We start from the raw sequence: 25698 nt of genomic DNA, 5'->3' as shown, positions 1-25698 counted from the left end.
TACTGGCTGTGATCTATCAAACTGAGTCTAATGATACAATGATACAAATATTCCAGGTTTTTACTTTGGCTATTACAATTAGAAGCTGTCAGGAGAAGATCATTGCACTTTGAATGGTGGTTAATAAATTTATTAAATGAAGGAAGAATAAGTGATATGTAGTGCTGAAAAGGTGACCCCATTGGTTAGGGTAGCAGGCTTGAGCCACATTCCAACTTATTCCAGAAGAGCTGGGGATGGCAAATCATCCAGTGAAAGGTTGCTTTACCTATAGAATGATGCTTTCAACATCTCTCTGTGTTAAGACATTATTTGCAATGGCACCGTTTTCCTCCATGGTATCGTTCTTTGTCCTTCTCTGTACTTCAAAACAGGCATGCAGACCTGAATTGCTTGCTTTCATTATTAGCACTCATAAAACACCTAAGATTTTTAATTGCTGTACAAGCATCAAAAGAGAAGACCACCCTTGCTCACAATCTAATAATCTAGTACAGGTAGATGATCTGGTTGTAGTTCATCAACATCTGGAGAGCCAAAGGTTCCCCACACTGGATCTAGTTGGTCATACTAAGTAGTGGCCTGAACCTATACCACTTTCACAGAGACTCAGCTTTTTTTACTCTTAACACACCTGTGATTTTAGAAGTGGCTGTCTTCAATGATGGAACATGGAACAAGGTGCTAGGCTTTGCTGTATCTGTTCCTTCAAAAGTGAAGTATAAAAGGGTCTTGTAATTAATTAATTAATTTGATGCCAAAGTAGGCTTCTAAGCAGCTTACCAGTATAGAAACTTGCCTCATTTCTTCTTCATGGTTCTCTTATTAACACTTGCTGCACAATGCTAATCCTTTTCTATGAGAAGCAAAGCTTAAGGGTGACTGGTTGCTCCCAACGTGAAGCCAAAATGCTATGGCTCAGTGGTAGAGCACATGCTTTGCATACAGAAGGTCCCAGATTCAAGCACTGGCATTTCCAGGAAGGGCTGGGAAAGACCCTTGGCTGAAACACACCCTGGAATAGACAATGCTGAGCTAGATGGATGAATGGCCTGACTTGGTGTAAGACAGCTTCATGTGTTGACCGGGTACCTTATCTACTAGCTCCAGCTCCTGAAGAATACTAATTCATCAAGAGAGAAAATTTTCACTTGTTAGTGCCACTTTCAGACATTTCAGTAAAAAGATTTACTCTGTGGCTGGAGTGGTTTCCTGTCTTGGGAAGGGGCTTAACATGTGTCTGGTTCCTTTATACTGGGCTTTTGAATGGAACATTAAATTCATGCATCATCTTGCGGGTGACACCTCTAGCTGAAAACTTTGCTTTCAACACTAGAATGCTGCTATTTTCATCTGGGTGTTTCTAAAGATCCTTGTTTGTTCTAGGCTGCAGCTACTAATGGGTGCTAAAATGCTTGTATGCTTCTCATGAACCATTGCACAGCATCCATTGCTCTGGCATTTTGTGTTTCAACTCTTTCTCTTCCTCTCTCCTTCCACACAGGTGCCGGCAGTTTGTGGAGATGGTGAATGGAACAGACAGTGAAGTACGTTGTTTCAGTGCCCGCAGCCCCAAATCCCAGGACAGCTACCCTGATTCCCCCAACCTAAGTCCAAGGCACGGCTCTAACAATTTGCACATTCACAGCACTGGTAAGTGTTGATTTCTCTGCTAGGTAGTCAGTTACTTGGCTTTCTTCTACAGAGCACTCTAGCCACATTCAGGCATTCTTCAAATGAACCCTAACCCTTTTAGTACTTTTCCAGCTCCCTGCCCAAGGGTACTTATTACCCAATGTGCACCCATAATGAAGCACTTGAGATGTTTGGGGAGAATTCTTGGTGTGTTCACACCTCACTCCAGTTGTTAGGAATTCTCTCCCTGTACTGTGAGAGAAGAGACAAAACTCAGGAGGGTGTGGGGAAGTACTGTCCTATAGGCCTTACCACTGTATTCATTCAGTGCCCTGTCTGTACATAGGAACATAGGGAGCTGCCTGTATTCATTCAGTGCCCTGTCTGTACATAGGAACATAGGGAGCTGCAGTCAGACCACTGGTCCATCTAGCTCAGTACTGTCCATGTTGACAGGCTGTGGCTCTCCTGGAGAGGCCAAGGATGAAATCTCGGATCTTCTGTATGCAGAGCTATGGCCCTTCCCCCTGTAGGTTCTGTAGGCCTACAGGGAAGGCCAAACTAGAAATGACCTTGATGTGTAACTGGATATCCTGTATAATTTGAAACTTTAAAAGTCAACAGGGGAAACGGGCATTCAGTTAGATCAGGGCCACAACACTAAAGGATGGGGCTGGGGCCGGCCTTTTCCTCTTGTGCCGTTTGCCCATTTTTAAACTCCTTCCACTTCCAAGAAGAATTGTCTAATAAGGAAGATAGCAGGAAGAGAGAGGATAGTGTCACCTCCTCCCAGCACCACAGTCTTGATCAGAAGCCACACACAGAAATGTAAGTAAATGGCAGATCCATGGGTGGGGTGAGAGAGGTGTAAATCCTCTGGCTTTGCAATGCTGTCTCAGGGACCACAGAATTGCTCCTTAAGGTGCTTCGTCTTTAGATGTATTGTCCAATATGGATGTCCATGTCACATAACCATTGCATTAATTAATATCCATGTTGCTTAGGCACATTCCTCATACCATTTTATCTTGCCAGTGCCTGTCTACTGATAGTAAGTACTTGGCCACTTGACTTTGCCTGGATATGTGTGCTCTGTGCACATTTCAGTAAGATGTATTGTGGTGTGTGGTTTTCAGCTTTGAGTAAGCATTAGATCAGACCAAGGTCTTGCTGCTAGTGGTTAGCTGCATCAGAAATAGGGACTAAGTATATACTCGAGTATAAGCCGACCCGAATATAAGCCGAGGCACCTAATTTTAGGACAAAAAACTGGGGAAACTTATTGACTCGAGTACAAGCCTGTTCAACACACCACAAACCTGGTGGTGGCGGCAGCGGAGGAGGAAGAACAAGCAGCTCAAAAGGGCTGCTTTTGGGCTGCTCGTTCCTCCTCTGCCACTGCCAACAGTGGCGGAAGAGGAGGAAGAACAAGTAGCTTGCTCCTCCTCCGCCACCGCCGACAGGGGCAAAGGCGGCGGAGGAGGAAGGAGCAGCCCAAAAGGGCTCCTTTCGGGCAACTCGTCCCTCCACCGCCACCTCTGCCGCTTGCAAGAGCAGGCATAGGAGCCCGGTTGGGGGAGGCACAGTGCAGTGCAGTGCCTCTCCCAGCTGCAGCTCCTGTGCCTGCCCTTGCGAGAGGTGGGCGGCGGCGGAGGGACGAGCGGCGAGATAGGGCTCCTTTCTTGCCACTCATCCCTGCATCGCCGCCTGCCTCACTCAAGTATAAGCCGAGGGAGACTTTTTCAGCATTAAAAATATGCTGAAAAAGTCGGCTTATATTCGAGTATATACGGTAGTCTAAGGTGGACATTGAAGTGGGTTTGTCCAGATCCCCTTGCAACATTAAAACAGAGCAGGGGCACCAGTCCTCATTCTTCTCCTTCTGTTTCAGGAGCGGACAGCCCAAGCTGTAGCAATGGAGTTTCTTCCATAAAAAACAAACAGAGCCACTGTAAATATCCAGCACTGAGCTCGTCGTCATCATCCTCTTCCTCGTCATCCCCTTCATCGGTGAACTACTCAGAGTCTAACTCCACAGATTCCACCAAGTCCCAGCAGCACAGCAGCACCAGCAACCAAGAGACCAGGTAGCACAGAAGCGCTCTTTCTAGTGAGAAGTGTGTAGCAGGCAGCTGTAACGGGGGTGGAAACTGATGTAGCATCCTGCTTCTTACGCCCAGGCATTTGCAAATGCACAAGCAGCAGACACACACACAAATCCATTTTTCCGACCCAGTTGAATTCCCTTTCAATGTAATTTGACACTTGTGTTAATCACAGCAGTATATACATTTTATAATTTCAGCCTGAAAATCCACCAAGAACTTCTGGTGGATCTGCAGTGTGCTTTGATCCTCACTGACGCTGTCTTTCCTGTTAGCTATTCCTCTTATTCCCCCAGGAAGACTCCTTTGCTTTCTAAGACCCTCCTTTTTTTCCACACAGTGACAGTGAGATGGAGATGGAGGCAGAGCACTACCCCAATGGAGTCCTCGAGAATTCTGCTACAAGGATAATGAATGGCACTTACAAACATGAAGAGATTCTGCAGACAGATGATTCCAGCATGGGTAGGGTTCAGTGTGGAAAACATCTTCTCATCTCTGTTCCAGGGAACACTCAGCTTAGCAAGTGTGGGTGATGTTCCCTAAGGAAACTGCTACTTGGGGTGCCTCTTCCAGTCCAGAAACCTGCAGAGAGGGCATGGGATGCAAAAAAAAATTGTTTCTAAAATTAGTTAGATCATTAGAATATCAAACAGTAAAATTTTGAAAACGATGAAGTAATTTCTTGCACCACGACTGAAGTGCCAATGTAATTTATAGCTGCTGATGGACAGCATTTTAAAACTAAATGCCAGAGATTTACCAACTGCCTGCTGCAAAACCAGAACAATATAATTGTTTAAAATGTCTGCATTTTTATTAGTACCTGAATATTAACATCAACATTTCATTGTCCTGTTATATGTCACTTAAAAGCTATAATTTCTGTTTGTAAACCAATAGCCAGGCGTGTACATCCAAGCAAACATTTCTTTCTTTAGTTTATGTTACACTTAGAGCTGCACTTCACATGTGCTTTGGCACAGGATTTTGGTCCAGTCTTAACAATTTTACGCTTCATGTTTTTGGAGGTAGCTAATGCTGGAAACTTGGCAGCCCAAAAGGACTTTTGATCATGCTTCTAGTGGTGGGACTTCCCTGAGCCTTCTGCTATTGACCTCACTGGAATTGAACAAACTGGCTTTTTGGGGGACAGAGATGGAGGAAGGTGATTGCTTTGGTGCTCCAGCCCTTCCCTTCTTTTCACTTTCCCTTCCCTTCTTTCCTTTGCTCTAGAAGATGGCTGTCCTCAGAGGCAGCTCTGTGGAGGGAACCATGCTGCCACTGAGCGGATGATCCAGTTTGGGCGGGAGCTGCAGACCCTGAGCGAGCAGCTGTGCAGAGAGTATGGGAAGAATACGACACATAAAAAAATGTTGCAGGTGTGCCATGTGGCTGAGAACCCCATTCACATTCATGACCCAGAACTTGAAACCATTCATTCATTCAAAATATCCCCATTTCACCTCTCAATATAAAATTGCTATGGCGGCTGCTTGCAATAAAAAATAAAAACAGTATAAGAGGAAGCTGCCTTATAGTGAGTCAGACCTTTAGTCCTTTCAGCTCAGTCTATACTGACTGGCACCAGCTCTCCAGGATTTCAGGCAGAGGACATTCCCAGCCCTACTGGGAGATTCCAGGGGTTGAATTTGGGACTTTCTGCATGCAAAACAGATGTTCTACCACTCTTGCTATGGCCCCGAAATAAAAAGTAAAAATAAAAGGCAATAGAGCAGTGTCGCAGGAGGAGTTTTTAAAACTAATAAAACCATCAACACCCAATTGGTCACTTAAAACTGTTTTAAAACCCAAGGAAAATAGTACTGTGTTGACCCTGACACCTAAGGGTTTTAGATTCGCTACCAAGAAATAGCTAAAAGAGTTCCACAGATGAGATACCACTGCCAAGGAAGCCCTGGAGCCCTTTGTTTCACATCAGGAGAAAGGGTTGCACAAGAAGGACACTCTATGCCCTCCCATTTTCCAGAGAAGTCACCTTGGTTTGCACTTATCATAGTTCATAACCCAAACTACCATTCAGGCTTTCAAAGATAGAACAGGCAAAGATGTAGATTAGTGTCACTTGCCTGCTTTCATTTCTGCATACTCATCACTTAGCTTTATCTTTGCGCCTGCATCCATGGTGCAGTAGCCATAACTGCAGTTTGTCACATGAGCTAGGATTCCTTAAGCTTGGTTTTTCATACTGCCTGCACTGAGCCATTACACATCTTGATTGGACCAAGAATAGTAGTTAAATACCAACAGGACAAACTGCTCTTTGTCCTCTTTGGGTTAAAAACTATTTAGTTCAATATTTTAAAACATGTTTTAAAATATAATCATTTCCCTGCAATTTCTTTAGATTCACTTTCTCCCAAGCAGAGCAGTGAGTTCATGTGACATATGAGAGTATGTGTTCTCTGGTCTCAATTTGAAGAGACTCAGTAATTTCGGGTGGCCCATTCCATCAGAGAATCCTGGTGTTTTGTGTATGTGTTGCAGTGCTGTTCAAGCCTCTCTTCTTTCACTCAGGATGCGTTCAGCTTGCTGGCCTACTCTGATCCATGGAACTGTCCCGTTGGCCAGCAGCTAGATCCAATCCAACGGGAACCCGTGTGTGCTGCACTCAATAGCGCTATATTGGGTAAGGTGACAAACGGTGAGGTAGCTCAGACCTTTCTCTTCTGCATGCACCTGTTTCTGCAGTGAGGCTACTGATGCTGGAGGGCAGCTGGCAGGATTATTGCTTACCTTGCAAAATCACTGCAGTGTTCTTTAATTTCCCCCAACATTTTGCTTAGTTTTCCCCATGTTCCATGAAGACCTCCTGAAATATATTGTGTTAAGCCACTGCCATAGTTTTAAGGACTGCTGAGCGAAGCCATAGCCACTGTGTGTACTTTTGCTGCACACATATTTATCATCGCAGAGGTGAAAGCTGGAGTGGGGAGCAGACTTGCAAAATCTCACCTCACCCATGAATTCAGTAGGTAGCTTGAGCTTCAGCCACCCTTTCTGTAACGAGGGCATAATGCCACTAATTTGCCTTACAGGGTTATTATATAATGTGGTAACATATGTAATAAATTTGGGATACCTCGATAAAACTTGAAGGCATGGTCCAACAGATGCTGAGCTTTCGTCGGTCTCACTGCTTACCATGAAATAAAGCTATGCCTGTGTATAATTTTCATATTGAAACCAGTGGGCTGCATCATTGCTGAACTTGGGCCAGATTCATGTACTTAACCTTTGACTGTCATCAAGCTTCAGATGGATCTTTCCCTTCGTAGGGCCTGCATGCATTCCAGATCCTGTGTCCCTCCAGATGTTGCTGGACTACAGCTCCCATCACTCCTGACCACTGGCCGTGCTGGTTGGGGCTGGTGGGGGTTTGGAGCCCATTGACATCTGGAGGGACCCCCATTCCACTTCTGTGTTTTTCAGTCCTCTATGGGGAAGAGCCTTCTTGCAGCTTTGGGGTGGGGGTGGGGATGGAATAAAGTAGCTTTTATCAATGACATGCTCTTTGTGCATCGCCTCATTGTCACAATGCCCTCTTTCTCTTTCTGCAGAGTCTCAGAACCTGCCAAAGCAGCCCCCACTGCTGCTTGCCCTGGGCCAGGCCTCGGAGTGCTTGCGGCTCATGGCCCGCGTGGGCTTGGGCTCCTGCTCTTTCGCCAGAGTGGATGACTATTTGCACTAGCCACTGAGTGAGACAGAGTGACCCCTCCAGTGCTGCCACCATCACTTCCCCCTGCCTCGCATTTTCCCACTGCCCCCGAGGGCAGACTGACTGAGGGGGAATCCTTGTGATGCCTTCATTTCTCACCTTGGAAACTGCTGGCAGGGCCTTCCCCCTGTCGTCATCACCACCACAGCCTGCTCTGCCCTGCAGCCATTGCAGCACTCAGTATTTTCACTGGTCATTCTGATGTAGCGCCTTTCCTACTTTAGGATTTATTTTATTTTATTTTATTTTCTGACTGAGCCACCAGTATTTATATCTGGAGAGTTTGTGCTGAGCTGGTTTCTACTAATTTAGAGATAAAAGTGTATCTGTTGGTGATGGCCTGCTTTTATTTTCACGAGGGCAAACTGCTGGCACGCATGTCACCAGGGCAGTGTTGTTCTCTAGTGCTAGTCCCCTTAAAGGCAAGAGGCTTTGTGTTTTGACTGGAGACCAACCTGTGCCACCACATCTCTACTGCCTGAGCAGAAAGGCTCATTTGTCTCTTTTTTGCCATGTGATATTCAAGTTCAAGAACTGACAGGTGGCCATTGGAACTTCTATGGAGAAAAGCTGAGAATGAGAACGTAAGGTGTGCAATATTTTGGTCTCATCAGGCCTGATACTCTGAGACAGATGGAGATGGTCTTAATCAAGCATACCCCCCCACCCTAAACATGGTTGAGAGCAGGAACAATGTCTTGCCTAAACACATCCAACATTATAACACAGGCAGCTGAGATGATGACCTCCAGATGTTGGACTCCAGTTCTCATCAGCCCCAGCTAACATGATCAGTAGTCAGGGATTAGGGGATCTGTAGTCTTAATAACATCTGGAAAGAATCATCTTAACTACCCATGCATTAGAGGAAGGGATCCTAGGCCCAATGCAGTTTGATTAGCACATTTAATCCAATATGGGCATTTAGGTGGCAGCTAGCATCAAACAAATGGGACATCCCATAGAGATGTTGAAGACAGAGTGACTTTACCTGTCTTTTAAATGAAATAGTGTCAGATGATGTGGAAACTGGGAGATATGTGTCACTCTAGCCTTTTCTATTTGAGCTAGAGACTCTCCTAGGGGCTTTCACTTGGACTGCTGTCTGCTTTTTTATACAGTTGCACACCCCCTGTGTTTTGGGGTCATTCATAGTTGACAAGCTCCCAGTCCAGGTTTGGGGCTCAGGTAGATCAGATCACACCTCCCTCATTACCTGTGGATCTTTGTTCCACACTGAACTTGAAGTCCGTCAGATGCTTGAATGACAACTGATCAGCCACAAACGAAAATGTGAAATTGAGGACATAAGCCAATATTTTGTTTTTTCTTTTAAAAAAAGTGTACAGTTTTTATTCCAAGGAAGAGCCATTAAAAAAAAAGAAAGGACAGACACTTCTAAACCAGGGTATTGCAGAAATCCTCACAAAATGTTGCTAGGCATAATGGGTGAAAAACTCAGGTGCCAGCCTAATTTATATGAGGGTGTATATATGTATATCAAGAGAGGCACACTACTAAAAGCAATTTTGTCAGATTATAGTATGGATTATGCAGCTTCAGAATTGTTGGCTAGCTGGCATATTTCAACATCTTGTCTAGCTTTTAGTATACATTTCTGATGGGAAAAGTGACTCCTATAAAATCAACAATCGAGACATTTAGCTCAAGTGATTGTTCAGTATTGCAGAAGCTTACGGGGAATGTGCTAAATAAGAAGTGTGCCCCTTGAGGTGAAGAACAATGGTCACATTTAGAACAGGCATAGGCAAACTCTGGCCCTCCAGATGTTTGGGACTACAATTCCCATCATCCCTAGCTAACAGGACCAGGGATGATGGGAATTGTAGTCCCAAACATCTGGAGGGCTGGAGTTCGCCTATGCCTGCATTAGAAAGAAGCTGACAGTTTAGTTTGGGGCTTGAAGGTATAATGGTGAATAACACACGTGTGTGCAGTAGACTTGGAACATACAGAATGGGCATCACATTTGAGAATGTGACCTGTACCTGTAATGGGAATGATCCTGCAAAGTGCTCATCAGTTGTAGACCACCTCTATTTTCATGTGTTTGTGTGTAAAGTAGTGGTGGAGGAAGTAAACACACTGTTTTCATCCCTTGTTCTGCTGGGCTGACTATTACTGAGAGACTACAGAAACACTTTAAAATTAAAGAGATGGCTGTGGAAGACACAGTTCCAAATTCAATCCCTCCTGTCCCTGCACTGATAGTGTTACATAACTGGCTATGATTGCTCTCTTGCACAGGTTAGATCAAAGCAAAATATCATCTTGACTGCATTGAATAAAGGAAAGCATTATCCTTTTTTGCCAGCTGCCATCAATAACTGGTCAACATGATACTCAAATGTGTAGTGTTGTTTCAACAATTCTATCCTGCCTTAGATCTTTTTTAAAGAGTGCTCAGTGCTAGCTTACACATCAATAAGCAAATCCTGTTTAAAACACTGATTTTAAAATCCATCCCTAATTGTGTCTTGGTGTGAAAACTGACAACTTCATATCTCCAATCTCATTTTCTGCACCAGCAACCTATCAATTGGCTGCTATTGCTGTATGCAGCTCTTAGGATTTAATTTTTAAATTTTACCTATTTTGGACGAGTCTTTAACCAGCGATCTCCTGCCTCCATAACATTCCTTTTTACAGAGTTGCTTTGAATATTTTCTCAGAAACAAGTTACCCACACTTATGGTGGGTAACATGCTTTTGATCTAAAGCACTCTGCTTTGATAATGTATGAAAGCTTGAAATCCTGTAGACATTGGAGGTACTCTGTGTCACACTTGAAGAAGACTTTCAGTACCAGCCAGCTCAGCTCAAGAGTTTCCTTGTGGTACAACTGCTGTTTAGACCCAGAAACTCCTGGAGTGTGTAGCCAAAATGTGGCTGTTGGTATCAAAGCCTATAGCAATTATTCTTAAATTGACAATGTAAATGTTTAGAGGTTAAAATTAATTCAATCAAAAACACTATGGAACTTGTGAAACAAAATCTTCCCAGATGTGTTCATATTCATATTGATGAAATAGTATTCTCTTTTCACAGCAGCTAACTATGAATACTCCACTTTGGATACAAAATACTCATTTTTTTAGTAGGTGGTCATCAGAGCCATTATGATCAAGAGCAACAAGAAATAACATGCATAAGTGATATCTAGGCTATGGGGTGAAATTGCAGAATTTACAACAACCTCCCCTTCTAGGGCATTTGCCATATAGATGGAATAGAGATTGAAAGTCTCTAGTTGTGGTGTCTAGAATCCAACAGCGTCACTGCTGATTGCTCTTCAGTCTGGCAGTAAAATAGTCTCTCTAGTCTACAGCTGTTTTAAACCATTCTTTGAAATACTATGCTGAAGAATGCTGATCCATCACTTGATAAAAAAACAAAAAAAAATTCCTTCCAGTAGCACCTTAAAGACCAACTAAGTTAGTTCTTGGTATGAGCTTTCGTGTGCATGCACACTTCTTCAGATACCATGTGCATGCACACGAAAGCTCATACCAAGAACTAACTTAGTTGGTCTTTAAGGTGCTACTGGAAGGATTTTTTTTTGTTTTGACTATGGCAGACCAACACGGCTACCTATCTGTAATTGATAAAAAAACACACTCTCTTGTTTATGTAGTCTCCCCATACTCTAGAAGCTCTTAACACTGTACAAATGAGAATTTCCACATATAAGGAATGTTATATCTGATCTCATATTAGGAGCAGGAGATATAAGACAAGTGGAGATATGGTTCTATAAAAGGAGGGTCACAGATTAGCCACCCCTGTCCTAGAATGTAGATGCAGTACACTCATCACTTCTTCACTCTGACCCCAAACAGTTCCTTTTGTGCAAAAGAAGAGTGATTTTGCTTTTAGATTAACATCTTATTTTTGGACAACCTATCTGCCTTGCAGGATGAGATTACCAGACCATAGACCTGAGCTAGAGCTTTGGTTCTGTAGGCCTTTTGTAACATGGCAGGTGGCACTAGAGGTTCAATAAGGTACACATTTCTGATGCTTCCCTAAATTAATCATTTTAACCACAGGTGGGGTAGCATGCCTCCCAACAGTACCCAAACACCCATCCTTTCAAGCCCAAGCTGCTCTTACTCATCTTCCATATATACTTTGTAACTTACTTGAGGAATTATTTGTTCTAAATTAGTGGCAGGTTTCAAGCACCGGGCTCACCAGTTGGTGATCTGTTGGCCAAAACTGGTCTCCTGGATGCTAGTTGCCAAACCTGTTCTTTAAATAAGGGGGGCAATGGAGCAAAAGGGGTGGTGTGGAAATTGTTGTTGACATGCCACTGGGCATTAGAGCCATGTGCACAACACTTCCTTTCAGGCAAAATTAGTTGCTGACTAGGACTCTCCTACAACCAAGTAGCTTTTGTATGGTGGGGCCACACTGCTTGGGGAAGTACTCTGAAGCATACTGAAAAGAAAAGATTGACATTTACTACAAAGAAACATTATTTAAGGTTTTAAACTATGGGTTGGTGGTTGTTTTTTGCATTTTTAATTTTGGGGTGTCTTGTGTTCTCATCTTAAATCGGCTGACAGCAATGTGAGGTGGGTGGCAGAGTGTGACTGGATTGCATCTTGGATGTCAAGCTAGGACAAAAACAAAACAAAACAAAACCCTACTCAGTGAAGTGCTTAATTCAATTATTTCCCACCCTACCCCTGCCTTTTCCAGTTGTTCAAAACTCAGGTACCAGCTCTAGCATGGAATGTCAGGACACTTTTTTGTTAACTTTTTTATAGCACCATCAACTGTACAAAACAAAAAAAACCCCAATCACCAAATAAAACAGGCTGAGCAGAACCTCAGCTCCACCAGGTTTCCATCATCACTTGGGAGTTCTTTCTCTTCATTGAGGACATTGACTCAGTGGACATCCTACCAAGCTGTGCACATTGGTTCAGTCTCTGCTTAGTATTTGTGAGTTCAGTTATCCAACGCTAGCATGAAACCCTTCCGAGGGGAGGAAATTTTAACTGAAGAAAAATAATATGGGGGGGGGGGATGTACTGGAAATATGGTTTAAAAAAAAACCCACATTCTGTTGTATTTTGACAGAATTATTTTTATTAAAATATACATCCATGTGCACCTGCCAGTGTCCTGTGTCACTCTCCTATGCTCCATTCTGGTACTGTTTGTGTATGTTGTCTGCTTGGGGAAGGGCCATAGCTCAGTGAAAGGGCACATGCTTTCTATGTACAGGTAGAAGGTCCCAGATGCAGTCTCCAGGTATCATTGCAAAGCACTCCTATTGGAAATTCTGGAGAGTCACAGCTGGTCAGCAGAGACAGTACTGATCTAGATGGTGAATCAGTTGTCTGACATGATACAATACAGCTTCCTTTATGTGTGTTTGCGCATGTGCACACATTTGCATTTGTGCCCATACTCTGTGCGCCACAACATTAGTTTGTACAATGATGTGCAGGACTGTAAATATTTAAAAGCACACTTCATTGTGTGCTTCCCCACACCTTAAATATTTACAGTAGGCCACTGTGATCTTGTATTTATCCAGCTATTACATCATTATGAAATTGGGCGAAGACAAGCTTTAGGTAGGCAATACCTACAAGAAGGAATAACATTTCATAGATTAGAGCAGGGGTTGCTCACAAGCACATACATGTTCATCCACAGAGGCTTTCCCTTATGCCCACAGGGTCCTCTTCCCCCTGCTGAAATTAGGCTTGAAAGAAGCATTGGGTTGTAGTTAATTACCTAGGTTGTGGTAAGTGCTTGTTTGCAGTGTGTGTGTGGTGCCCAATACACAGCTTCTCTCTATTTTCAAATGTGCCCACAGACCCAAAATGGTTGGCGATCCCTGGATTGGAAATGTAGGCTTTATCCAGGTAAGCTCATGCCATGAAGGATTCCCATTAGACAAAGGAAGATTAGAACTTGCCCACATTGACTATCAAGGGTCTTAAGTCTTTGGGTGACGTCTATTGCCAAATCAGGTGAATGTTAAATGTTTACCATAATTTTTAATGCCAAGAGCCAAGTTGACATTCACTGGTAAATCTCAAAGCCTCCGTACCTTCAATAAATATCTATAAGTCCTATTTTCATTTACTGTTGAAGAACACTCTGTGGCATATTTGCCTAAGTCACACAAAACTCCCATTGCTCTCAAGTGTCTGAGAACAAACAGCAAAGAAGAATTTGTTCCACAGTGTCTTGAGTTTTCACTTGAATTTGCTGAAATTAAGAAGTCCCACCCATTTTAATAAGCAGGTTGTTAGTTTGGCAAAGGATGGCAAATGTGCTGTGTAAGAATTAGGGTCCATATCTTCTTACTATATAATTAAAATGTAAGACATCACACTGCTGTTTGCCTGGCTGCCGACAGCGCTCCAAATTACATTTATTAAAGAAAACTACTCTTCATCTATATAACCTTCATTGCTCAAAGGTCACAATGAAGTGGAGGGGACATAAAATAAACTTTTGAAAAGCATGAAGGTAGAACATATCTGTACAATACTAACAACTTGATGTGCTGATTATGTTACATATAAAAAGAAGTGAGAAGTACCAGAGGCAGTAGAGCCGAATTGTTTCCTGTGGATGAGAACACATGAGGGACTTGAAATGCTGGCTTTAGGTATAAACAGTGCTTTTTTTCTGGGGGGATGCAGAGGTACGCATACCCCTAAACATTTTGTGAATCTTTCAATGTGGGTAGGAAAATGAGAGTACCCCTAAATTTTTTTTTTTTAAAAAAGCACTGTGTATATATATATATGAACAAAACTGACACCTGCAAGGTAATAGGTAACAACCTGAGGAGTCCCCAAGGCTGCATCTCTCAGTTCTAGTCATTTTTTGTGTAAAATATATCAGCTATATCTGTAAGACTGCCTTACAGATGCAGCATTCTGCTGTGGTAAGTATATACAGTGGTACCTTGGGTTAAGAACTTAATTCGTTCCGGAGGTCCGTTCTTAACCTGAAACTGTTCTTAACCTGAAGCACCATTTTAGCCTCCCGCTACTGCCACGCTACCGGAGCACGATTTCTGTTCTCATTCTGAAGCAAAATTCTTAACCCGAGGTACTATTTCTGGGTTAGCGGAGTCTGTAACCTGAAGCGTATGTAACCCGAGGTACCACTGTACATTCTTTCAATTCAAATTGGGTACATTACACCAGTACACTAAATAATATGGCTTTACCCTGATGCAGTTTAATTTCATAGCATATGCCAGTATTGCAGAAAATGAACAACCCCTCCCACAGCATTTGGCTCAATCTGGTTAATCTACATTTAAATTTAAACATAAAATTATTATCTTCTTTTTGAAACCACTCACCCCACATTCATCAATATACAAACACTATATTGTTTCATTGGTAACATAAGAGGTAAAATGACTTATTACTCATACTTAATCTAAGCACAACCCAAGGGCTCCTGATTAGGCATCTAGCTATGCAATCTTATCTGTTAATTCTGCTCTATCCTGTTTTCCCCTTTGTTTTTATTTACACCAACTCACGCACCATGAACTTTCAAGTTGACCACTAATAATGAACCACAGGTTGCAGATATTACTGCAAATTTACTGTGCTTTCTGTGATATACAGATGACATGAGGAGACCTGGTCTATTTATTTGTGTCATTTACTATTCCTTATTATTAAGGAAAAATAAAAATATATACCGTAGTTCACCTGGAAGTGCTCACACGCTCTCAACAGACTTCTTACTTAGGAGTAGTTGTTCTCCCTCTCCTGCTGGGGTGTGGTAGCTGCCACCCTAACTAGTAGAGCAATTAGAGCATCTCCCTTATCTGTTTTCTAAATTTTCTAACATCATCATCATCATCATTTTTTATTTATACCATGCCCTCCCCAGCCAAGACCAGGCTCAGGGCGGCTAACACCGAATATAAATACAGTAAAAACATTAACAACAACAACAAAAAAAACAAACAGTTGATTAAAATATAAATTAGAATGCAACTTAAAATGCAGCCTTGTTTTAGTGGTAGCCTTGAAATCACCTGCCAGACCAGTTTAAACGACCTTTAGTAGTAGTGTTCACTTACCTTATTCCAATCTTGTGGACTTAAAAAAACAACAACAACCTTATTAACACTATTAACAACCCATAAGTGCAGTAACAGGATGTTGCATCATACCATATATAAAGCAAACAAACAATAAATAGTAAGAGAAAGAAATGATGACACATCAATATAAATCAAGACATCCATATTTCACGAGCTAGTGTGGATGATAAATGTTGAGCATCTAAATCCAAAGCATAGGAAATAAAATCCCACCAGAAGCCATAAAATCCTCCTGGATCCTCCAACCCACTGGAAGCACAGAATTTATGTGCAATTTCCCCCCACAATGACTTCCGCAAGTTCTTACGCCACACAGCCAAATGCAGATCTTTCAAGGTTTTCCTTTGCTAGGCTATTGAAACCCTAGCTGCAGCTAACATGCATGTCAAAAGCTCTTTAGAGTAACAAGCTTTCATCTCGTAAGTGTTTGAAAATAGTATTTTCATTTTACAGATGTAAAGGAAGCTAAGGAGAAGGTACAAAAACATGTATGGGGATGTGGCCTGAACATAACTTTCCCCCTCATCTTCCTCTGAGCTGTGACCACCTCAAACCGTTGTAAATCTGAATTGTCTTCTTCTCTGGAAGTGTCAGGCTGGGGAGACGATCTCCACCATTTCTCCTTTGCCCAGTCCCTGACATTGGGTTAGTTTTTATATGCTGGTTAATAGTGACATGGTGTGCTTTTTTTTATCATTTTTTCACATTCTTTCACTAATGAACTTGGAGTACATAGTTATTTGCTTCACCCTGTTTTTTAAATCTTCATAACAATCTTTCATAGCAATTTTTCCTTTGCTAATGATGTTGTTAATACACATAAGTGGCCAATGAGCTAGTCAGCAAATGAGGTGTAGCATCCAGCATAAGATTATCTGAAGATCAAAGGAGGTGCCTAGTTCCCATAAAAGCATCGCATGTGATGACCCGACATTCTTTGAAGCAAGCGTTACAAGCATGGAAGCCAAAGGCTGCAGCTCTAAGGGGATGGCAACAGATTTCCCTGTTCAGAGTGTTCTGGTGACAGGATCCAATTCGGGAATTGGCCTGGGTCTGGTGAAGCAGTTTCTGAGGCTGCCAACTCCACCTCAGTGGGTCTTTGCTACTACCTTAGACATGGATGGACCAGAAAGCAAGGTGAGGACCAGGAATGTAGCATAAGAGAGTAGTGATGTTACTATGTTGTAAGAATGTAATGTAAGATTTGTGTGCTGAATGGGGTTGATGGGAGTTGTAGTCTGAAACATCTGGAGGGCACTCGGTTGGAGAGAATGCTATTGCACTCATGACCTGCTTGCAGGTTTCCCATTGCCATCTGGTTGTGAGATCAAGAGGCAGGACTGAGTGGGCCTTTGGTCTGAAAGTCCTTACCTTTGGTTTTTTTCTTTAAAAAGTAAGGTTTTGGTTTAAGCTTAACTATAGGTGCTAAACTACCATATTTTTTGCACCATAACACTCACTTTTTTCCTCCTAAAAAGTAAGGGGAAATGTCTGTGCGTGTTATGGAGGGAATGCCTACGGGTGGCATGCCTATGGATTTTCCTCCTCTAAAAACTATGTGTGTGTTATGGTCGAGTGCGTGTTATAGAGCGAAAAATACGGTAATTGTTTTCAGGTTTTTGTAACTGCCAGTGCTCCACAACTGCACCATGAGCCCTGTGTGGAAGAAAGGCCAACCCAAATGTGCCCCTTTGTCTGTCCTCCCTTCCAGTTATCCTTTCTCTGCCAGAAATAGATCAGTGTCTATTTCTACCAGGCTGCCTAACACTCCCTTGTGCCTCCTCAATAACATTTCTTTGTAGTGTAGGCTGGGTATAATCATAGAGACCTGAAGGTATGGTTACCAGACGTCCCCATTTCCTGGGGACAGTCCACTGCTGAGGAACACAGGTAGGAGAGCACCAGGAGCGCAAGGACACGTGGCCAAGCCCAGGCCTGACCCAAGCCTACTCCACAGTGGCTAGCGCTCCAAGAGAGCAGGCACAGAGGAAGGCCGCACGACAGAGGAGACCACAGAAGAGAGATATATATATATATATATATATATATATATATATATATATATATATATTTGCTTTCGTAGATTTTCACGGGTACAGGAATGCAGGTTTTGGTGTCCTCGGGTGTCTTCCCGTGTAAAAGTTGGGGTGTCTAGGCGACGTTTCGACGAGGTCTCACTCGTCATCTTCAGGCTGGTGCTTTCGGCTTCTTGTTACTGGAACAGAGCAGGATCTCAGTGTTTGAGTTCCTATAAATACTGTTGAGGTGTGGTGTATAGCCTCCAATGTTCTGGGCAGAGGGGAGGTTCCCAGGCTAGTGTGCCTTTTCTTCTTTTGTTCCTTAATTACTTGAGGGTAATCAAGTAATTAAGGAACAAAAGAAGAAAAGGCACACTAGCCTGGGAACCTCCCCTCTGCCCAGAACATTGGAGGCTATACACCACACCTCAACAGTATTTATAGGAACTCAAACACTGAGATCCTGCTCTGTTCCAGTAACAAGAAGCCGAAAGCACCAGCCTGAAGATGACGAGTGAGACCTCGTCGAAACGTCGCCTAGACACCCCAACTTTTACACGGGAAGACACCCGAGGACACCAAAACCTGCATATATATATATATATATATATAAATAACTTTCACCCCCTCTTTTCAAAAAAAAAAAGTTTCCCCAGATTCTTTGAAAAAAATCTGGTAACCTTACCTTAAGGATTTATTTTTTTGTTCTTGTTTTTGATTTTGGTGTATTGTATGTTTGGTACTTTTTATTGATTTGTATTGTTTAATCTCTTTTTTCTTTGCTTTTCCTCCTTCTCTTTTTTCTGTAACTGTAAATTCCCAATAAATATCATTTTTTTTAAAAAAAGGACTTGTGAGCCAGGATTAAAGTTTTAATAAAATGATTAAAAAGTATTTCTTAGGAAAAAGGTTTTATCTTATGAATGGTTACATTCAAACAAAGCGATCCCCAAAGGAGCTAATAGAGAAATTAAAATAAGACCAATGCATCCTACTAGCCTTTAAATAAAACAGTGTCCTAACAGCTGAAGTCTTACACTGGAATTTATGTTGATCCTCCACAGTTTCCCTTCAATACATTCCCCTGTGGGCAACTTTCTGGGGGCTGGGGGGGGGGGTCAGAAGCAAAAGTGGGCCAGGCAACAGATATGGCTGCTGCCCTTGTATAATAGGCTACGTGCCACTGATGCAAAAGTCTACATACATCTCTCTCCATCCTCCATCAGAACAAGTAAAAGGCACTGTGACAGTACAAGGGCATATTTCAGTCAGGCAAAAGCATTGAGGAGGGTGTAAAGCAATGCCAGTGAGGGGTATGACCTGGTGAGAAAGAGGCTGTGGTCTCGGGAGAGTTACGAAGCCTGCATAGAGGGAGCCCGCCTAGGAGGGAGGAGGAGAATGAGGACTTTCAGACTCCTTACCACTTTTCCTTGCCCCAGGTTTTCTGTCCATCTCTGATGGTGTGCTCACCCTATTAATATTGGAGAGGAGGATGTTATCCTGGCAAGGGTTTGCTCTGAGTGAGATTCCTAAGTGTCTGTTACTCTGCTAAGCATTTTCAGGAACCAGCTCTAAGGCTCTGGGTCTCTCTTGCTGCCTAGTTCCAGTTTAATCAAGGAGGTAAAACATTTCTTTTTTGACAGGAAATAAAGGAGTTGGCATGCCAGCATCAGAATCTGGTGGTGCTGCAGCTGGGTAAGTCTCACGTTCCAAGTGTGGGATGAATAGACATTCCCAGCACCAGTGGAAACCAGTACAGTCCACAAAGCAGTAACTGGAAAACAAGATGACTTGCTCCCCTGTTACAGAATATCAGTGATAAGTACTTTTGATTCTTCCCACAACTTCACTGAAGCTTTGAAATGAGATGCACCTATATGTAGTCTCTATCCATATCATCACATAATAGATGTGTGGGGAAGGTTTGGCCCACCATATGTTGCAGAACTACAACTCCCATCATCCTTGGCCATTGACTATGTTTTCTGGGACTGATGAGAGTTGCAGTTCAGCAACAATTGGAGAGCCATAAAGGAACTTTCCAAAATGGCTTACAAAGGCATGGGCTAACGCTGTCTCTTATGGGTACTCTACTTTTCTGTGTCTGTGAATTCATATAGAAGCAATATGACACAGAAAGACAAGGCTTCCAGAACAGGTACCACAACCCCTTGTATGTTACCATAGTCCACAGAATAAAGTTCAGGCACCTCTCCACTGATGCACAACCACTGATGTACACATCATTTTTGGCACCTCAAGGGGCAGGGAGGGGGCAGAACAGGGCAGAAGGGAGGCAGAATAGGTCAGAGACAGAACAGGGTAGACTTGCACAAGTGCTGCTGCAAAACCCATACATACGTGGGGATTCCCCTATACATTGGTACCTCGGGTTACATACGCTTCAGGTTACATATGCTTCAGGTTACAGACTCCACTAACCCAGAAATATTACCTCAGGTTAAGAACTTTGCTTCAGGATGACCACAGAAATCATGCCTATGGCGCAGCAGCAGCTGGAGGCCCCGTTAGCTAAAGTGGTACCTCAGGTTAAGAACAGTTTCAGTTTAAGAATGGGCCTCTGGAACGAATTAAGTACTTAACCTGAGATACTACTGTACTTGGGACTCACAGTGGCCTTGTTTAGGGTTCAGCTTTACCTTCTATCTGTCTAATTGTCCCAAATATTTCATAAAAAGTAAAGAATAAAATGTTGGAAGTGAAACTGCAGGGATCATTCAGTGTGCTTCATAAAAGTTAATTATGTTAGTATAAGGTTACCAGATTTTTAAAAATGAATCCACGGACACTTTTCAACTTCAATAGGAATGATAGGATTTTGTCAGGGGACTGATTGTAAATCCAGGGACTGTCCCCGGAAACAGGGACGTGTGGTAACCTTATGTTAGTGTTGAAGTCAATTAGTTATGAATCAGCTGGGTGGAGGTGTTGATTAGGAAGCATGCAAAGCAGCCTAAGCAGTTTTCTTCTATAGGTACCTTTGGCTGAATGTCTTCTTGCTACAGTATATGCATGGCCTGAACTGAGAGAGACAAAATTTCCCCACAGCTTTCTCCCTAAATTACACACAGTAAAGTGTTGCCAAACTTTTCTCTCTGAATTCCACCTACATTAAGTACTTTGGCCTTACAAATGCCTTGCTTTGAGCTCATTTTCTGACAGAGTGATATGAATGTGGTGCAAACATTTTTAAAAACCAGGCCCTCACTGTGCTCCCTGTAAAAACACACACACCTCCATGATTCAGAGAAGCACTTGTTCTTCCACCTCAAGTGGGCTGTGGTAGCTGCTACGCTAACAAAAAGAGCTGACAGGCCAAGGTGACAAATAAGTGGACTGAAAAGCACCTCTCAAACTTGTAATCTGTAAGATCCCCCCAAGCCACCTGCCTTGGTAGTTTTAAAAGGGCCTTTTTATTAGTCCCTTGGGCATCCCCACACCACTCAGTTCTTAAGGGCTTAGAAATGTCATTCTGCAGATGTCACTGACCTCCAGAGCATCAAGGCAGCTGTGGAGCAAGTGCAAAGGAGTGTTGGAGAATGTGGGTTGAACCTCCTGATGAACAATGCTGGTGTTATTTCTGGAAACGACCTGGAGAAAGAAAATGCAAAGGACATGGCAGATGTATATGCCGTCAATACTATTGGGCCACTTCAGGTGAGCCAGGTAAGTTTTTGCTTTTCATGGGGCTGCAAAACCCTTTACTCACTACCTATTGCCATGGTAATAACTGTGATGTTCTGGCCCTTTGGGAGAATTAAACAAAAGCAAGAGACTGGGTAGGAGAAAAGCAGTAGTTGTCTGAGCAATTAATTTTCATGAGGATTTTAAGAAAATAATTGCAAACTGATATGGAAATTCAGAGAATTGAACTTAAGGTAGGAAAAATGATAAACCAACATTGATAGATCCACCAGTCGCTGAACATCAGTCTGGCATAAAAATAGGAATGCTTTCTACCTTTCCTTCCCCAGACGTTTAATGGGGCTGCTCTCATGAACATGCAGACAATTTTTTTTAATAGAATGGCTCAATATGGCTACTTTCTGGAAAACAGATGACATTAATGCCTTTCCTATCTTAGTGTGCTGTGCACACACATAGTAAAAGAGAGAGATTGCAGAAGTTGTGGGAGAAGGACAACTTTAAAATGCCAAGAAGTGAACTAGAAGGAAGAAACATGGGTGAGACCTTAGAATAGAGCAGCTTCAGGACCTGTTGGGGGCTGCATAAAATGAGGCCAGGGCACAGGTTGCCCAGCTGTGCATTCAAACAATTCTAAATGTATACTAAGTCTTACAGGACTTCTTGTGCAAAAGCTTATAGAAAGTATTAATTTTAGAATGAATGATTTTAGAGTGTTGTTTATGCGGAACTTTTGTACTGTTTATTGTTGTTAGCCGCCCTGAGCCCGGCTAAGGCTGGGGAGGGCGGGATATAAATAAAATTTATTATTATTATTATTATTATTATTATTATTATTATTATTATTATTATTGGATCAGAAATCCTAATTCTGCTACAAGCATTGTTCATATATACCTTCAACTTTATACAGTGCATCCAGTGCTTTCCTCTGGTATCACTGCCCTAGGATAACTGCATTCATTGACCTAACAACAGCCATGATCTCTATTCTCTTTTAGGCATTTCTGCCCCTGCTGAAGATGGCAGCTCAGAGATATCCCCAGGAAGGGCTGAGCTGCTGCAAGGCAGCCATTATCAATACATCCAGTGCTGCAGGCTCCATAGAACTTATGCTGGCATGGGAAAGAAAGATGACTGTTGCCTATCGCTGCAGTAAGGTACCTTATGTGAAATCCATGTGCAACCGTCTCCAACCTCCTCTGCCCTGCTGCGACTATCTTTCCAAATGATAGCTGTATGTGTGCATCTGGGCAATAATCATGCATTGCCCACAGATAAATGTTGAGAGACAAACTTCCGTTGTGAGGATGTTGCATTTTCTAAATCTGTGGATGGCATTAAGGGAAGATGCCGGGATATTTTCTACAAATAAATAGCATGTGTACAGTCTTTTTCTTCTTGCAGAACATAGAACCAACATCGAAAGCTAGATATCAGTTAGCAAAATGATGCAGCCAACAAGCATGGAGAACACTCACAAATGCCTGTCAAAAATCTTGTTCAAGAGTGGTGTCCATGATAGATAACTTCCAAGTTGCTAGTTTTTGTGTCAGGAATGTCAATGATGTCCAGTTTCTCTTACAAACCTCTCTGCCTCCAAATCCTTTCTAGCCACCTTGCAGTAATTCATATTAAGCAGCTCCCCACAGTTCAATGCACCCTCTGCTCATGGTTTGTTTTTTCTCCCTTGCAGGCTGCTTTAAACATGCTCACCAAATGCCAGTCACTCACGTATCCAGCTTATGGGATTCTGTGTGTTTGCATCCATCCTGGCTGGGTGAAAACTCAAGGCATGCAAGTAAGTGCTCAAGGCTTTTGGTAATCATGGAAAAGGTGGACAGCCCTATAGGATGATATTTCTTTTAACAAATTGCTTGACATTTTTAGTTGGATGGTGGTGCCTGAGTAGCTCCAGTGCCCCATCCTTCACTGCTTGGAGGTATTAAAAGCACAAGAAAAGGGCAATGAAGGCAGCATCTATGAGTTGGTGCTTCTAATAATATCCAAAATTGCTCCTAGAAAAGCAAGCATAGTCCTCTGAGGCCTTGCAGTGAACTGTTATCCTTTGGCATGTATGACCACTTGGTTGTCTTTCATAAAGCAATGTTTAATGTGCAGACTGAAATCCTATAACCAAGACATCCAACAGCCTTCTGCTGTTTGATGCTCAAGAATGACTTAATAAATCCTTCACATACAAGATTTTTCTTCACAGGAGGCGGACCTGACTGTAGAAGAGAGTACACGAGGAATAATTCAAGTTCTCTCCACACTTTCTGAGGTGGATAACGGTACCTTTGTGGACTGGGAAGGACGCAGAGTACCCTGGTGAGGGATTTGTTTCACAATGCCAGGGGGTTTACCACTCTAGGATTCTGACTAGAGAGCATCCAATAAACTGCCTGGGATTCAAGGAAAATGTTTTTGACTCTTTTCTTCCTTCAGAAGGTTCCATTGAGGACTAGTTTTCATGCAGAATTGTTTTTAAGGACTAGCCATGGATTGAAAGATCTTTCAGCCTGAATGATGAAAACTGTAGTTCAACAACATCTGGAGGGCCACAGATTCCCCATCTCTGGTACAGAAGGCTACATACAAAAGCCAGAGGTATTTAGTGCGTGCAACTCACTGTTGTAGGAGCAGGGGGTTGGTTTGGATTATGTGTTTGGGTCCCCTCCACAGTCCGTTGTTCTTTATCTGGATGATGGGAGTCTGTAGTAGGAGCTGAAGTGCCTGAACCAGTTTCTTTGTAAAAGGTCAGGCTGACCCTGCTCAGCATCCTTTTATATGCCTAAAGACTTGAGCAAGTATGGGCGTGTTGTCATAGAAAAAGGAGCTAGTACTGTCTCTGCAAGGAAGGGTAGCCAGATCTCACACACGTGGCTGGACTCATCATCCTGGAGGCAAGAGAACAGTAGGTCAGAGGCTGGCCTTTGTCTTGTCTGCAGCTGGGAAGACACAGAGGCTTGACTTCCTCTCAGAGCTGAAACCAAACCTTTGGGGGATCTCCCTAGGGACCTCATGGAGGAGCAAGATCTGATGTAGCAGTGATGCTGTGAGCCCTTCATCTTGTGCTCTGGTTGTGTATATGTGCACACCCTCCAACATTTATCTAATGAAAATAGAGACGTCCTATTCCATACTACTATTAATTAGTTATACCCTGCCCATCTGACCTGGTTGCTCCAGCCACTCTGGGCGGCTTCCAACATATATAAAAACATAATAAAACACCTACACAGGGCTGTCTTCTAGTTGTTGTCTTCTAAAGGTTGTACTGTATAGTTACCTATCTCCTTGGCTTGGGGGTTGCATAACTCCATACTCTCCCAGCATTTCTCTGATGAAAATAGGGATAGCTATGGAAAGGAGGGACATTCTGGTCCAGGATCAAATCAGAAACAACAATGGCTTCTGTAATCTGGGACTGTCCCTGGAAAATAGGGACCCTCAGAGGGTTTGTATGCGTAAATAAAACCATTGTCAAAAAGATACCACATTCTTCAGTGATACTATTCCAAAGAAACTGGGCCCAAGGGAAGCAATAGCACCCATGACCCAGGTGTGCCGGGTTCCCTTTGGGCCCAGTGTAGGGTCCATTGGAGCCTGCCCATGACCCCACAAGGATGGCGCACCTGCCATGAAGTCTCTCACTGGTCTGAGATTGGGATTCACGTAACACACACTTCCTCTGTCCAAGCAAGGGGGACCTATCATCACTGTTCAAGGACATGTTGCAGCCACGCAAAAGCTCTTGAGGAGCTTGTGAAGAAGAGTGTTATGTAGTGTAGTTTCACCCTGGGCCAACAGGGGGATACTGTATATAGTGTAGTTTCACCCTGGGCCAACAGGGGGATACTGTATATAGTTTTCACTCAGGTCTGTAGATAGTTTTCACTCAGGTCCGCGGCAGTTATTTTAGGCGGGAACTCTGGGCTGTTGTGGTTACAATGTGACAGCCGGCTGCCTATAAATACAGGCCGGCTGAGCTGTTCACTGTCAGTTCTATTCCAGCTTACCATAATAAAGAGCTACTTGAAGAGATCGCTGTGCCGGCTGCTATGTCAACCCACGACTTAACACTGGCGACGAAGATGGGATGGATGGACATCAGAGCACAGCCAGATGCGGCCAGCCTCTGAACTGAGCTGAATCACTGAGCTGAATCACAGAGCGAAATCACTGAGCGAAATCACTGGGCAGAACCAGTTCAGAGCTGACTGTTCTGGCTAGAGCACTGTGTTCCATCCATCGCCCTTCACGCCGGCATCGGAATCATGGCTTCACTTGTGCCTCTACCGCCGTTTGCGCCAGCCTCTGAATCATGGGACTCCTACCTCGCTCGGTTCGACTGCTACCTCCAAGCCAACGAACTGACAGCAGTATCACAGGATCGGAAGC

At 43.1% G+C, this 25698-nt stretch overlaps 2 protein-coding genes and 1 long non-coding RNA gene across 4 annotated transcripts in view; 2 read left to right on the top strand and 1 right to left on the bottom strand.

Moving 5' to 3' along the window:
- The window catches only part of RANBP10 (RAN binding protein 10), a 48554-nt gene extending 38747 nt beyond the window's left edge, over positions 1 to 9807 (top strand). The window contains exons 9-14 of one of the 2 annotated variants that reach the window (XM_028739746.2): positions 1505 to 1653; positions 3527 to 3722; positions 4081 to 4205; positions 4980 to 5122; positions 6279 to 6390; positions 7322 to 9807. In XM_028739746.2, coding sequence (XP_028595579.2) covers positions 1505 to 1653; positions 3527 to 3722; positions 4081 to 4205; positions 4980 to 5122; positions 6279 to 6390; positions 7322 to 7452 — 856 coding nt within the window. In that variant the 3' untranslated portion in view covers positions 7453 to 9807. Of the gene's footprint in view, positions 1 to 1504; positions 1654 to 3526; positions 3723 to 4080; positions 4206 to 4976; positions 5123 to 6278; positions 6391 to 7321 lie in introns of both variants that reach the window. The other variant, XM_028739745.2, reaches the window with a different exon arrangement.
- Positions 115 to 21247, bottom strand: LOC144328418 (uncharacterized). The gene is made up of 2 exons (XR_013393646.1): positions 21139 to 21247; positions 115 to 4325 (listed from the first exon to the last, which is right to left on the bottom strand). It is a non-coding gene; the product is annotated as an uncharacterized LOC144328418 (long non-coding RNA).
- LOC114602923 (C-signal-like) lies at positions 21151 to 23705 on the top strand. Its single transcript, XM_028741654.2, has 4 exons — positions 21151 to 21315; positions 22296 to 22454; positions 22991 to 23095; positions 23513 to 23705. The coding sequence occupies exons 1-4, from the start codon at positions 21208 to 21210 to the stop codon at positions 23627 to 23629; spliced, it is 489 nt and encodes a 162-aa protein (XP_028597487.2). The 5' UTR covers positions 21151 to 21207; the 3' UTR covers positions 23630 to 23705.
- The last annotated feature ends 1993 nt before the right edge of the window (positions 23706 to 25698 follow it).

Source organism: Podarcis muralis, chromosome 7, assembly GCF_964188315.1.
Source record: "Podarcis muralis chromosome 7, rPodMur119.hap1.1, whole genome shotgun sequence".
Taxonomy (NCBI): Eukaryota; Metazoa; Chordata; class Lepidosauria; order Squamata; family Lacertidae; genus Podarcis; species Podarcis muralis.
Note: the sequence above shows the minus strand (reverse complement) of the source record. Positions and strands in the feature narration are given on the sequence as shown.